Here is a 14,217-nt window from a genome sequence, read left to right on the forward strand (position 1 = left end):
TGATTTTATCCAACATGCCTGGGCATCTCGCAGTGGGGAGGTCTGCCTTTACGCGGTCTGTGACACAGCCCTGAACGCCCCTGGCCCCCCACCCTCACATTCCCCGTGGAGTTGCATGGCCATCAAACACACTGTCCAAACCCCGACTTCTGCACCCCCATCCCCACCCTCCACCTCGCAGCTCCTCTCCTGAGCTCCCCATCCCCAAACAGCACCTCTCCCCCAGCCAGGTCCCACCCCCACCAGGCCCAGATCCATCTACTTTCTCCATCCAGAGTCGCCTGCTGCCATCCTCTCGCTGGAATCCCCGCCACCCACCAGTCCCAGCTTCCAATCTCGTCTCTCCCACAGCAGGCCTGGAAGGACCCCGCAAACAGCAGTGCTGACCCCATCATGCCCCCACCTTCCTTGCCTGTGACCCATCCCCAGGCGACCACCCAACCCCATCTGCAGCGACCCCACCTTGTCCCCTGTGCTCCAAGTGCACCCAGCCTTTCAGGCTCCGCGACCCACAGCCCCCTTGCCATTCACATCTCAGCAGCCCCCTCGCCCCCACTCCGCTGGCTGCTCGCTGTCCCTCCGATCCCTGGCTCAGGCAAGGCCCACATGGCCTGACAGCCTTGGAGCTTCCCACTGAGCAGCCCATGCCGGCGCTGTGAGAAGGCTGAGTCCAGCACACCCACGGTGGGGTGGGGGGGCTGACCCCTGCGGGCAGCTCTGTGGGAGGAGGTCGGTTTGAGAAATTTGTCAGAACTACCCAACCACGATCAATCCCAGACACAGAACTCCTTCACGCTGTCTTCTGGAAGCCCCAGGACAAGGGCCCTGCCAGCAGCGCAGGGTGGGAGGAGGGGCTGGGCTGGGACTTGAGGATCCACCTTCAGAGACCAGGAAGATGCCCCCGCCAGGTGGCCGCAGTCAGCGGGCCAGGCTGGCAGGGAGCTTTCCAAAGCCCCCAAGTCAGCTGCCTACCCAGAAAGCCAAACTCAGGAACCATGGCTCTGGGCCTATTTTCCTATTTTTTTTTACTCAGGGGCAAAACACCTTTTCCCTTGATTATCTGTTAACCTCAAAAAGTGGTACAATTCCTTTTTTTAAATTGAGGTGAAATCCACACAACATACAATCAGCCATCTCAGAGGGTACAATACAATGGCATTTACTGCGTTCACAATGCTGCCCAACCACCACCTCTCGCTGCGTCAAAACCTTTTCATCACCCCAAAAGGAAACCCCATGCCCTTTAAATCATCACTCCCCATTTCCACTTCCACTCTCTAACCCCTGGCAACCGCCAATCTGCTTTCTGTCTCAATGGATTTGCCTCTTCTGGACATTTCATAGAAATGGAATCATACAAGATGCAGCCCTTCGTGACTGGCTTCTTTTGATTATCATCCTGTATTCCAGGCTCGTGGCGATGGCTTGTATCAGAACATCCTCCCTTTCTTTTTTTTTTTTTCATTTTTTTAACTTTATTTATTTATTTATTTTTATTTTTTTGAGATAGAGTCTCGCTCTGTTGCCCAGGCTGGAGTGCAGTGGCACCATCTCGGCTCACTGCAAGCTCTGCCTCCCGGGTTCACGCCATTCTCCTGCCTCAGCCTCCCGAGTAGCTGGGACTACAGGCGCCCGCCACCACACCCGGCTAATTTTCTGTATTTTTAGTAGAGACGGGGTTTCACCGTGTGAGCCAGGATGGTCTCGATCTCCTGACCTCGTGATCCGCCTGCCTCAACCTCCCAAAGTGCTGGGATTACAGGCGTGAGCCACCGCGCCCAGCTAATTTTCTGTATTTTTAGTAGAGACGGGGTTTCACCGTGTGAGCCAGGATGGTCTCGATCTCCTGACCTCATGATCCGCCTGCCTCGACCTCCCAAAGTGCTGGGATTACAGGCACCCGCCACCACACCCGGCTAATTTTCTGTATTTTTAGTAGAGACAGGGTTTCACCGTGTGAGCCAGGATGGTCTCGATCTCCTGACCTCGTGATCCGCCTGCCTCGACCTCCCAAAGTGCTGGGATTACAGGCGTGAGCCACCGCGCCCGGCTAATTTTCTGTATTTTTAGTAGAGACGGGGTTTCACCGTGTGAGCCAGGATGGTCTCGATCTCCTGACCTCGTGATCCGCCTGCCTCGACCTCCCGAAGTGCTGGGATTACAGGCGTGAGCCACCGCGCCCTTTCTACTGCTAATGTCATGCCATGGTGTGGAGGGACCACATGTATCTGTTCTTCCTTCCATGGACGTTTGGGTTGTTTCCCCCTTTTGGCTGTTATGTATAAAGCTGCTATGAACATGAGTGTACAATTCTTAAATGTATCTGACATTTAAGTAGTTGATTCTGCTTTTAGGTGTTTTTTGTAATCATGATATCCCTAAAAATAACTGGAAACATTCTCAAAAACTGAAATCCAAAGAAAAAAACATTGCCCTAAGAACACCATCCTAAATTGGGTGTGCTAGCCCAGTCTCCCCAGGAAGCCGGTGTAAAATACCACCTTTCTGGTGGGGGACAGCCAAGCGCAGCACAGCTGGAGCAAAACCCACCCGTGGCAGAGACTTAGAGAGCCAGCCATGCAGTTTGGACCCATGTTCCTTGTCCATGGAGGGGCCCCCCACTTGATGTGCCCCCTACACCCCCTGCCTCCCTCCAGCAGGAAAACAATGAGAAATGGAAGAGCTTCAAAATGCTTACTGTAAGAAGGAAAAAATCATTCCATTCATCCTATCCAACTATTCTACATTAATTACCATAACATAAAATGTTCTATTCTACTTGTGCTTAATCTATTCAGATCAGTCAAAAAATATCCATTCACTTTTGTCTTCCTCCTTCAAACACTTGACTTGCCCATCAATATCTAAGTTTTTTTTGCAATCCAACTGAAAAAAGACAAAAGTAATCGTTTCACCAAATGGGACTCATGTAAAATCCGATGACAGTCCAGTGCCTTCCTGCAGGAAAAGAGACTTTGCCTGACGCATACGGGTGCCAGCTCTGGGGTCCCGCGGACAGGAGTGTAAATCCCAGCCCTGCTTCCTCCTGGCTGTAGAGGTTCGAGCAAGGTGACTTGTCTTGAGACCCCATTTGTAAAACAGGGTGCATCAGCATAGTTTAAACATTCACAAATGACCCTCACACCTCAGTGCCTTAACGGATAGAAGTTTATCCCCCTCACATCACAGTGCAGCGCGAGTGCACCCCAGCCCCTTCCCCGCTGCCACCCGAGCCCTGGAGTCCTCTCCTAGGTCCTGAGCATCCAGACAACAAATGGGGGGCACAGGCCATGGGAGGACAGCATGAGAGGTTTGGGGGCCAGTCCGACATGGTGAACCCCATTGCTGCCCACATCGGCTGCAGTCAGCCCTGGTCCTGACAACCATAGAGGAGGCAGGTGCTCACGTGGTGAGTGAGCACATGGCAGCATCTCCCCCCTGGGGCGCAGACAGGGGCAGAGCGCATCCTTCATCCTCAGGGGGACCTGTAACCAGACCCACGGGGATGCCTGAGGCGTACTAAGTCAGGGTCTGTTCCCAGCAACCAAATACCCGCCACCTACCAGAAAAAGGCGCAGGGGTGGCAGGCCCCCACTGAGACGCTTTCACTCTCAGAATGGCCTGGCTGGAGGAACTGGAAGCTGTGATGGCCTCTGGGACTCCAAGAAATACTGACATGAAACCCTAAGGTAGCTAAACGTTGGTTCTGTGGAAGTCCCCACCTGCTTACACCACCCACTGGTTCTGCCATTATTGACTGGGGTCATTGGTTGAGCTGTTACTGTGAGTCTTGGACAGAGATGATCTCCTCACATGCTCCCAACAACTCCAGAAGGCAGGTCTCAGCATCCCCACCTGACACTAGGGAAACTGAGGCACAGGTGTGGGAGGGACGAGAATTCCCAGCCAGGCCCTGGAGCTCCAATGCTATTTAGACACATGACCGGCAACCACTGAAGACAAGAAAACACTGGGGAAGCACTGAAACCCACAGCCTTCTCAGCATTTATTTTTCTTCAAATTGGAATCAGCTCACCATTATTCACCTTTGCACCCGGCACACCCTGTAGCTGCACAAGGCTGTCAACTCAAACGAAACCACACCCTGGCTGTCACTTACCAGCTCTCAGATGTGCACCTTCACACGTTTAGAGCAAGCACATCCGGTATTCTGGGAATTCTTGGTGGCTGAAAATGGCCACTGAAGCCTCCTTAAATTAGCCATCTCTCCTTTTAAGGTCGAACAAAATGACCTAAAGACACTCAGCCTGTGGGGCAGGACACTGAGGCCCTGCTTCCCTCCCCCGTCTGCCCTGCCTGCTGAGTCCAAATATCAATTACGTGAAGCTCTCGACTCTCTGCCTCTGACTCGCCCATTTAACAGAAACCATACCAGACGTTTCCAGTAAGCGCCCAGCCCTGCCCTGCCAGGGAAGGAGAGCCCTGAGTGATGACAGAGTCGGCGCAGGGAGTGATGCTCGCCCTCTGTCTGCAGCCCAGGCTCTTAATTGCCCTGCAAATGCCGCTGGCACAAGGCAAGGCATGTGAGGTCCCACACTCCCCCAACCACAAACAGAAACCTCAGCAAAGCACAGGAAATGAGACGTGAGCTGCCCGCTGAGAGTCACTTCCTAAGAGGCCAGGGAGTAGGTTCTACAAAGCCACCTCAAGAGCACATGGGCTCTCAGGCGTCCGCACTGCACTCCCGCTGACCACAGCCTGAGTGCTGATGTGGAAAGGAAGGCTTTCTGGGAGGGGTGGCATGACCTGGATGCAGAGCCGCCGGGGGAGCCCCAGAGCCTTCTGAATTCAGAGAACCCCACGCAACAGAAAGAGACCGGTGCGCAGGGCCAGCCACGCCTGCTCTGACTCAGCGCTGCCAAGCATCCTCCCAGGACTTCCCGAGCCCCCTCCGTGCCAGGCGCCCGCCAGGAGAGGGAGCACCGCCGGGCTCAGCCTGTGCAGCATCCGGAACACTGGCTTTCCAGCAGCTCACCTCAGAGAGAAACGTGCCAGGCCAAGGACAACCCCCTGCCACAGCTGGGCACTTGGAGTTTATCAGCTGAAAACGAATTCATCAGTAGCCTGGCTAGAAGTTATCACTCAAATCCCAAGTCCCTGGAACAGGGTCTGTGCTTGGCATGGGGCACGGACGCAGTGCTGTAGGGACAGCCATTTGTTTCCCAGGTGACGCAAAGCAGGGAAGTCAAGGCACATGCCGGTGACTGCCCTCTCATAGGCTCCACTTGTGCCAGGCCCCAGTCTCCACCAAGACCCTTCCCACAGCCTTCCAAGCCCCAGCTGTATACTTCTGGGGGATCTCTGTCATCGCCCCTCCCCCTCAGCCACCAGTGGGGAGCCCCAAAAGGAGGACCGGGCTGCGCCTCATCTCTGCACATCGGGACCAAACAGATATATCCAGACCTTGCCCCACCCCCTACTCTGGGGCCCGCCCCCATCTGCCACTTCGTTTCCAGGGTGCCGCCCCTCTCAACCAGGTGGCCAAGGTACAGAGTGCTGGCCACCAATGGGCAGCTCTCTTCAAGGGCCCATGACCAAGTGGGCTGGAACCCCGAAAATCCTCAGGTGACTGAGGCTGAGTTAACAAGAGCCGAAGGGCAGGAAGTCCCATACTCAGTACTGCTCAGTCCTAGCAGGTTCCCACAAAACATGCCAGTGGGGTTGGCCCCCAGGCAGACTTTACCAAACCCAAAGGGGTCTTCTTTCATAAAGCACACACACCCAGCAAGTCACTCAGGCTTCTCTTGGCAAAGGCCATGTCATCGCTAATCTGGGCCTGGAATGTTTACAGGAAGTTGCCAAATACACATCACTCAGTAAGGCAGATTTATAAGGAATGTTCTCCTACAAAGCGGGGGGACAAGAAAGGTTAATAGCCCCCACTCTGAAAACGGTCTTGGGGTGCAGACAAGCGAGCTCTTCTCGGAGTGCAAGGTTGAGCATGGTAACCAGCCACATGGGAACTACCCCATCCACCTGGCCAGCATAACCCACCGAGGGTCAATTCCTCCTCAAAGATGGAAAACACAAATTCATCCTGAGTGATATTAATATGCTCTTTGGTGATGGCCAGGAAATCTCTCCCAGGTCCAGGTAAGTGTCCAGGTCCCTCTCCCCCATGCTGGGAATTCTCACCTCCTAGTGACCAGGAACTTCCAGCCAGGTCAATCAATAGAAAGTCATAACCAAGCAAGAAACACAGCACTGAGACTTTTGTTTCAAATGAAGACACCAACCATGCCAAAATGGTTTGCATTTCTAAAGCATAAACTCTCTTGAAAAGACTTTAAAGAAAGGCAAGAAAGTATTTCACCAACATCAATAAAGCAGGACAAGCTGACGGGTTTTCCTGCACCGTCTCTTCCTGGGAGTGTTCAAAGTCAGGATAATACTTACAAGATCTGAACACTTTATACCAAGAAAAATCATATTGGTGTTTAAAAGACTGATTAAGAAAGTGAATAGAAATATAATTTGCAAATGTCATTTTAATGTTAAACTTTTGTATTATTCATCGGGCATTCTTTTACTCAACTTAGGTAGCTAACGTAGTAGCTAATTTTTATTCAGATATCAAAATGTATGTCACACAGGAATATTTTTCAGCATTTCCAATTGCTTTTTATAACTATAAGAACAGTGAAGAATATTTTCATTTCAGAATATTTTCCACCATATTGTGACGAACAAGAAGCTCAGTGCTGGCCAAGCACAGTGGCTCACACCTGTAATCCCAGTGCTTCGGGAGGCTGAGGCAGGAGGATTGCTTGAGGCCAGGAATCTGAGTCCAGCCTGGGCAACATAGTGAGAACCTGTCTCTACAAACACACACACACACACACACACACACACACACACACTTAAATATTTATAAAAAGAAGCTCACTGTGCAGTTTTAAACCAAAGCAGGAATTCAATTAAAAATTCAGTTTGAATTGTACATCTATCTAAATACAAAGTGGGAAAAAAAATTCCTGACTGCAGGCAACAATCTCCCCCAGACACATCCTCCCACAGCTAATGTTTAACACTTCAACTCTTCCAGGCCCAGAATCTTCCCAGGACTGACTTTGTGCTTATTTGTGCCAAAATGTGTTAAATTAGACAGGAAGGGGAAGCATAAAATTCAATTCATAATCCAAGGCAAGAATCTGAGCTTTGGTTTGAAAAATGAAAAGCTATGGAGTGACATAACATACTCCGACCCTTCAAACAATCAAGATATTTAACTCCAAAGACATTTCTCAAATAAGAGACAGCCCAAGTTCAGACTGCCCACAGGGCACCAGCTCCCAGAAAATGCTATGGCCAGAGACAGATCTGAAATGGAGATACGTCTCAAGTCCAGAGCTCTGGAGCTAGTACCAGACAGCATGCCAGGAGAAGACAATGAGAAAAAGGAGAGATCCACATCAATCCTGTTCCATCCCTTCTCCGGAGGCACACAGCTCTGGGCTGATCCCTGGGATCAGCTGATTCACTGGCTGTGCCCTCTTGGTGCCTGCCGCCTGCCTGGAAAGGCAGCTGCCTGCTGAAGAGGAAAAGTTGGGAACGCAATTCCTAATTCTCAGGACAACGTCTAGTACCATGTTCCACCTTTAAAGTGTCTTCCCTAAACGGAAACAGACAAGGCCATCCTGAAATTACTCAGCTACTCATGAAACAGAGTCTACAATTATTTTTCCTTCCTTTTCAACACGATTAGAAAGGTGATCCCCCAAATGCGGCCTCTTCCACAGCCACGTCCGGAGGGGCATCCCCTAGTGTCCCAGCAAGTGCCTTCAGCGACACCAGAATGTTAGTTAAGACCTGAGACACATTTCTCCAGCTGCCTCCCGCCATTTGTCACAGAAAATAATGCTGCTGCACGCCCCCAAAACGCCGTTTTACAAGCAGACTTCGTTTTCGGTAACTGGTGAGGAAAAGCCACTGGAACCAAACACCACTCATACAGCTATCCAGAGCGGAGGCCACCGCCCTACCCCGGCAGAGGCACATGGGGGCAGCAGGCAGGACCGAGAGGGGCTCGAAGGCGCCGCAGGAGGAGAGGCTGGGCGCAGACGGCTCGGCCCCAAACCACACCCAGCGCCAGGAAACGCAAGGCTCGGGACGAACCCTTAAGAAGTCGCTGCTAGGGACAGGGAGGTTGGGAGCAGGGAGTGCCGCCACAGGAACCCTGAATCCCCCCGAGTCCCCTCCCAATCAAGCCAAGGCCGAGCAAGGGGCGCCCCATGTACCGTAAGCCCTCAACCCAACACTACGGCAACGACAAACAGAATTCCCCGACCTCAAAGGCCGTGAAGCACGCGCCCTTCGGGGCCCTGAGTGAGCCCTCAAACGGAGGTTTGCTCCGTGCCGATCTTCCAAACCCACCTCCCGCCTTCCTGGAACGGGCGCACGCGAGGCACGGATTTCAGGAAACCTCTGCCGTGACAGCTCACCCACGGTGGAGGCGGAGGCCTGGGACGCTGGACGGAGAAAGGCGGCCAGTGGAGGGAGGAGGGGTAGGTCGGCAACGCGGTGGCCTCGGACGTCCGAGCTGCCCGGACGAAGCACTGGCGCCACTCCCGCCCTTGGTCGCCGCGGTGACCCCACCCGAACCGTGACCTCCCCCAAGATCTCAGGGCCCGGGCCTCCCCGCTGCGCCGGCCCCAGGGTGCCACCCTCGGACGCCCAGATGCGCCCTGGACCCTGCGCCGGGATCCTGAACACCGCCGCGCCTTCACCCCGCGCCGAGCGCGCCCGGCCCTGCTCCGGCTGCAGCGGACACGAGCCCCAGACGGGCGGCGGAGACGCAGCGCCCGCAGTGCGACTGGCGCAGCCGCTGAGGCACGGGGCGCGCCGCCCGGACCCCGACCCCGCGGCGATAGGAGAGGCGCGGGCGCCGGCTGGAGAGCCGCACCTCCCGCCCCGCCGAGGCTGCTGGCCACGGGCGCGCTCGCCCCAAGGGCCAGGCGGAGGACCTGTCCCGGATTTCAGAGGACGTGGGTGGGGAAGGGACAAGGATGGGGACAAGGGAGGGGACGCGAACTGGGCCGAGGTGTGGGTCAGTCCTGGTTCGGGAAGGGAGGCCGTTGGCAGGGCCATCAGGATCCTCTCTGGACATGGAAGGACGGGTCTGCCCTGGACCCAGGGATTGGGAAATGTGGGTTCTCTCAGAACCTGGGGAAGTGGGGAGAGGGTCTGTTCTGGAGCGCGGAGGGAGATCTATTCCGGGCCCAGGACAATGGGGGTGGGGGCAGGAGGGGAATGAGGGGGCATTCCTGGTGCAGGGAGGGGAGATGGAGAAGTAGTAGGGGGTCTGCTCCGGGCCCGCGGGCTGGGGACCACGAAGTGTAGGAGGGCACCGTCCAGGACCGGGATGAGGAGGGAGAGGGGCCTGTTGTGGCCCTGGATAGAGGGGGAGGGAAAGTGCGCCCCGGCCCGAGAGGAGGAGCTGGAGGGTCAGTCCTGGACCCGGGCTTAGGAAGCCGGGAGGGAGGTTCGGATCCGCCTCAGAGACAGGGCGATGAAGATCTGTCCAAGTCTTGGAGTGGAGGGAAGGATGTCGGCGGTGGGGGAAGAGGCCGGCCACGGACAGGGAAAGGGAGTCCGTCTCGTAGGGCGGACTGGCGGTCCTGGGGAGGGGAGAGGCCGCGACGCGGGGGGCGTCCGGCCCGAGCGGGGCCGCTCACCTTGGGTTTGTAGAGCCACTTTCGGAACCTGTTCATCATCGCCGCGCCGGCCCTGGCCGGACTCCGGGCGGCCCTCGCCCTCCGCAGCGCTGCGCCCGGGCCCGGCTGAGGCGCGGGGCGGACGCGGAGGCACGGCCGGAGCCCCCGCGCTGTCGCAGGGAGGCTGACTAGCGAAGCCCGGAGCGCCGGGCGGGCGGCGGGCAGGTGCGCGGGGCAGGTGCGCAGCCCTGAGTATGCTCTGCAAGCGGCGCGCCGGGCAGACCTCAGACCCGGGAGTGGGCGCTCGGGCGCACGGACAGACGCGGGCACGGGGGCGCGCGGCTCCTCGCTGCTCACTGACACCCAGCGCTCCGCTGGTCACGGCCGCCCCGCGCCGCACATGCGCCTAGGGCGCCGCGAGCCCCGGGCCCACCGCGAGCTGCGGGCGGGGCGGGCGGGGCGGGCGGGGCGGAGGCGGCCCAATCCCCGCGCGGGCGCCGCACCCCGCCCGAGGCGCGCTCCCTGCCGGCGGGGCGACCCGCCGCGCCCGGGGGTCCAAGAAACTACAAGTCCCGAAAGGCATGGCGGGGAGGTGGCGCCCAGGGCTTGGCGTCCCGGGCCGCGCCGCGGCGCTGTGCATTGTGGGAGTTGTAGTCCACCCGATGGCGCCGGAGCGTGCCGCCGGTTGCTAGGTGACGACGCCAAACAGCCGCGGCGTCCTGCCTACCGGGAGCTGACGGACGACGACTGCCAACACTTTAGCCCCAGCTGGCCCAGGAAACTGCTGCGGTGGCAGGTGGCGGCGGCAGGAGGGCTCGGCTGCCCCGAGCGCCCGCAAGGTACGGGGGCGGGACAGGTGCGGGGCGACGCGCCGCCGACTTTCATGACCTGCCGGCCGGTTCCCTCTCGCTCGCTGCTCATCTTGCTTCTCCCAAACACCTCTTCTGTCTTCTTCCCAGCTCCCCGATGAAAGTGAACGGTGCCTCTTTTTTTTTTTTTTTAATCACCACTATCATCGGTGCGTTCTAAAAAGATACTCTTCCGCCCTCGCTACTCCCCCCAGTGGTGCCCTAATTTGTACCTTAAAACGCTCACCTCAATCTGAGTACCTGCTATGTGTCAAGCAGAGAGCTAAAAACCCACACGTGGCCTCACTTAAACTTCCCATTGACAGCCGGAGAAGCAGGCACAACGAGGCCGGCGTGCCCTGGCTGTGGGGGTTGCATCCAGATCACGGCGGATCTGGGTCGGCCTGACCCCACAGCGTTGCACTTTTCCCTGCCGCACCACCACCACGTCTCTGGCTTGTTGTGAAACGTGCAGATGTAAGACACAGGAGATGGAAGTCATGCCCCCCTCGGTTCAGAATTGAGAAGTATGACCTGTTCCTGCTTGTCCTCTCTGGCCAGGGCCAGGTGCTCAGAAAGGTCCGTGGACTCCATGACCACTTTATTCCATCAGACTCAATGTGAGCCTAGGCGCGCTGGCATCTAAGATTTCTCTTAGGTGGGGGTAGGGTCCATGTTTATTTTTGAGTAACTGATTGATTTTCCCTACTCTCCTCTTCCTACCACCCAGTCGACCCTCTGAAGGGCAAAACCCCTCTGGAGTTTCCCCTTATCTCCAATTCCTTCCCACCTGTTCTTTCTGGAAACTACTCCCATCAGATTTTCACCCAACCACTCCTCTGAAGCTCTTTATCAAAGTCATCCTTGACCTTGATGTTGCAAAATCCGATGATCGGGGTCAGCGCTCATCTCTTCCTTGAACTGTCACTACCACGTGACCCAGCCGACTGTGCCCTCTCCGTGACACAGCATCCTCACTTGGCTGAAACAGATCCCACTGTCCACTTCTCCTCCTCGCTCCTGGCCACTCCTGCTTGATCTCCTTGGCTGGATGCCTCCCCTGCTCACCGACCTCTCAACACTGGAGACCCTGGACTCAGTCCTTGGAACCTGCTCTATCCACTCCCTCCCTGGGGGATTTCCTACAGTTACATGGTTTTATAAACAACCATTTTCTCCCAAACTTCTCAAAACCTGTATCTCTAGCCTCAACCCTGAAACTCCAGACCTGTTTACCTGTTCTTCACCATTTGGACGGCTAAAAGATCCTCTCAAATTTAACGTGTCCCAAACCACACTCTCAGTCTTCCCCCATAAAACCTGCTGCTCCCAAAGCCATCATTTCTTCAGCACAAGATCTTGGGGTAGACACTTGATGGGCTTGTCCACTGAGTGAATGGCTGTTCTCTGTGGGTCTATCCTTGGCCAACTCCAAGGCCTGGAGCAGTTGTATCTGCTCAGAGGCTCCCTTCCTATGTTTTATAGTTTGAAATTGTGCATGGGATGAAGGCTGAACTTGGGGAAGTGGGGTATCAGTTAGGTTTAGCTGCATGTATTGAAAAATCCCAACATCACAGTGGCCTAAACAAGAATATTACTCATATTTTTATAAAAGAGGTCCATGGAGAGGCAATCATGGTTGGTATGGCAGCCCCAAAGTCCTCAAGGATCAGCTTTTCTATCTGCCATTCACATTTCTTCATGATCCAGGATGGCTGCCCACATTCCTGCCATCACCTCCTCAGCCCAGGAACCAGCTGCAAAAGAGAAGATGGATATGCCTCTCTCGTTCAGGGAGACTTTCCAGAAGTCTCACACCTTTCCACTTCTTGAAGGTGGTGGGAGAACTTAGCCACACAACCATGCCCCAGCTGCCAGGGAGGCTGGGAAATGCCATCTTTCAATTGGGCAGCAGTAGACCCAGCTAAAAATCAGAGTTTTCTTATTTGGGAGGAAAGGGGTAGCGGAGATTGAAAAGCAACTAGCAAAACCTGCCACGTGGGGTTGTGCTTTAAGCACAAGCCATAGGGGCATGACTTGGCAGCAACCCTTAGGAGACTGGCTTTAATCAGGAGAAAAGACTATATTTTAATTAACATACATTTGAGATCTTAGGTAAATGAGTTATCGCCTAGTGGTTGAGAGTGTTGAGCTGTTTTGTGTCTGATGGAATTTAAACCTCCTCATATAATCTCATTTGTGTCTATAAAATATTTCCTACGGAAAGAGAAGCTTTAGTCTGCCCACCCTTTTTTTTTTTTTTTTTTTTTTTTGAGGTGGCGTCTCGCTCTGTCGCCCAGGCTGGAGTGCAGAGGCACGATCTCAGCTCACTGCAACCTCTGCCTCCCGGGTTCAAGCAATTCTCTGCCTCAGCCTCCCAAGTAGCTGGGATTACAGGCACCTGCCACCACGCCTGGCTAATTTTTGTATTTTTAGTAGAGATGGGTTTTCACCACGTTGGCTGGTCTGGAACTCCTGATCTCAAGTGATCTGCCCGCCTTGGCTTCCCAAAGTGCTGGGATTACAGGCATGAGCCACCGCGCCCAGCCTAGTCCAGCCCACCTTTAAAGTTGCCTTAAATATAAGATAGTCAAGTCCTGATCAATGGAGTTAAAATCAATATGAGAAAAAAATCTTTAAACTTGAGAATTAAATCCCACTTCCCACATAGATGGTACTTCACTATTAAAGCTGAACTTTGGAATGCTCAGGTGGGAGGATCGCTTGAGGCCAGGAGTTCAAGACCAGCCTGGGCAACATAGTAAGACCCCTGTCTCTACAAAAAAAAAAAAAAAAAATTAAGCACAAAATGAGTCGGGCGTGGTAGTACACGCCTAGAGTCCCAGCTACTCCGGAGGCTGAGGCAGGAGGATCACTTGAGCTGCAGTGAGTTATCATCGAGCCACTGCACTCCAGCCTGGGTGACAGAGTGAGACCCTAAATCAGGAAAAAAATAAAATCAGGCTGAGAATTTGAGAATGCATGAATATAGCTGAGATGCTGAAAGCAGGCGTCACAGTTGGATAAATTTTAGTACCTATTTCCTCCCCAAAGAGGTGATTGTTTTGGTGAAGTTCCTAGGCTAATTTCAGTGGGATTCAGAATTCAAGCATCTCTTTTCCTTACATTCACCTTCACATACACCTGCTCTGCGCCAGATTCAGGGGTGCAGAGGCCCCGCCCCAGGGACCTTCAGGCTGGACAGTGAACCAGGGTTCCAGGGGCAGGGCAGGACAATTTGAGTCAGGCTGGACTCCAAAGGAGCTCTTCACCGCCGTCCCCATCTTCAGCTTGGTTTGTCCATTTATTCCTTCCAGTTCATTCCTACCAGGTCTGCCCTGGATTGGGGGGCGGGCTTGGCATGGCCCTCTTGCTCCTCCTCGATTTGCATCACCAAAGGGTACCTAGGATCATCCTTTCTCCAGAATGCTCCAGCTCCAGGACGGGGGGAGACGGCAGGGAAACTGTTCCACCTTGGCAGCAGCTCCCACCACACACACGCAGACCACCCACTCTCACCGCCCGCACCAGGCGCAAGAAGAGGCCCTTTTCCTGGGTGTATACCCTGTTCCTCCAGGCAGAGCTGTATCCAGAGCAGATTCAAAAAGGCTGGGGCAAGGGGACCCCATCCCAGGGCAGCCTGACCCACAACGTGACGTGGAGGCAGGGCAAGAAAACTCACTCTTTAACATTGT

General features: G+C 54.8%; 2 protein-coding genes across 13 annotated transcripts in view; one reads left to right on the forward strand and one right to left on the reverse strand.

Moving 5' to 3' along the window:
* Positions 1–10,130, reverse strand: part of ZFYVE28 (zinc finger FYVE-type containing 28) — a 152,535-nt gene extending 142,405 nt beyond the window's left edge. For 3 of the 12 annotated variants that reach the window (XM_057302019.2, XM_003812941.5, XM_063603484.1), the window contains exon 1: positions 9,696–10,076. In XM_057302019.2, the coding sequence (XP_057158002.1) occupies positions 9,696–9,734 (39 nt within the window). In that variant the 5' untranslated portion in view covers positions 9,735–10,076. Of the gene's footprint in view, positions 1–8,394; positions 8,792–9,695 lie in introns of those variants that run through there. The other 9 variants (XM_034958212.3, XM_034958211.3, XM_008965486.5 and 6 more) reach the window with 8 other exon arrangements.
* The window catches only part of CFAP99 (cilia and flagella associated protein 99), a 43,983-nt gene continuing 39,840 nt past the window's right edge, over positions 10,075–14,217 (forward strand). Inside the window, exon 1 of the mRNA XM_008965519.4 lies at positions 10,075–10,513. Coding sequence (XP_008963767.4) covers positions 10,075–10,513 — 439 coding nt within the window. The remainder of the gene's footprint in view (positions 10,514–14,217) is intronic.

The sequence above is a fragment of the Pan paniscus genome, chromosome 3 (genome assembly GCF_029289425.2).
Source record: "Pan paniscus chromosome 3, NHGRI_mPanPan1-v2.0_pri, whole genome shotgun sequence".
Lineage (NCBI taxonomy): Eukaryota > Metazoa > Chordata > Mammalia > Primates > Hominidae > Pan > Pan paniscus.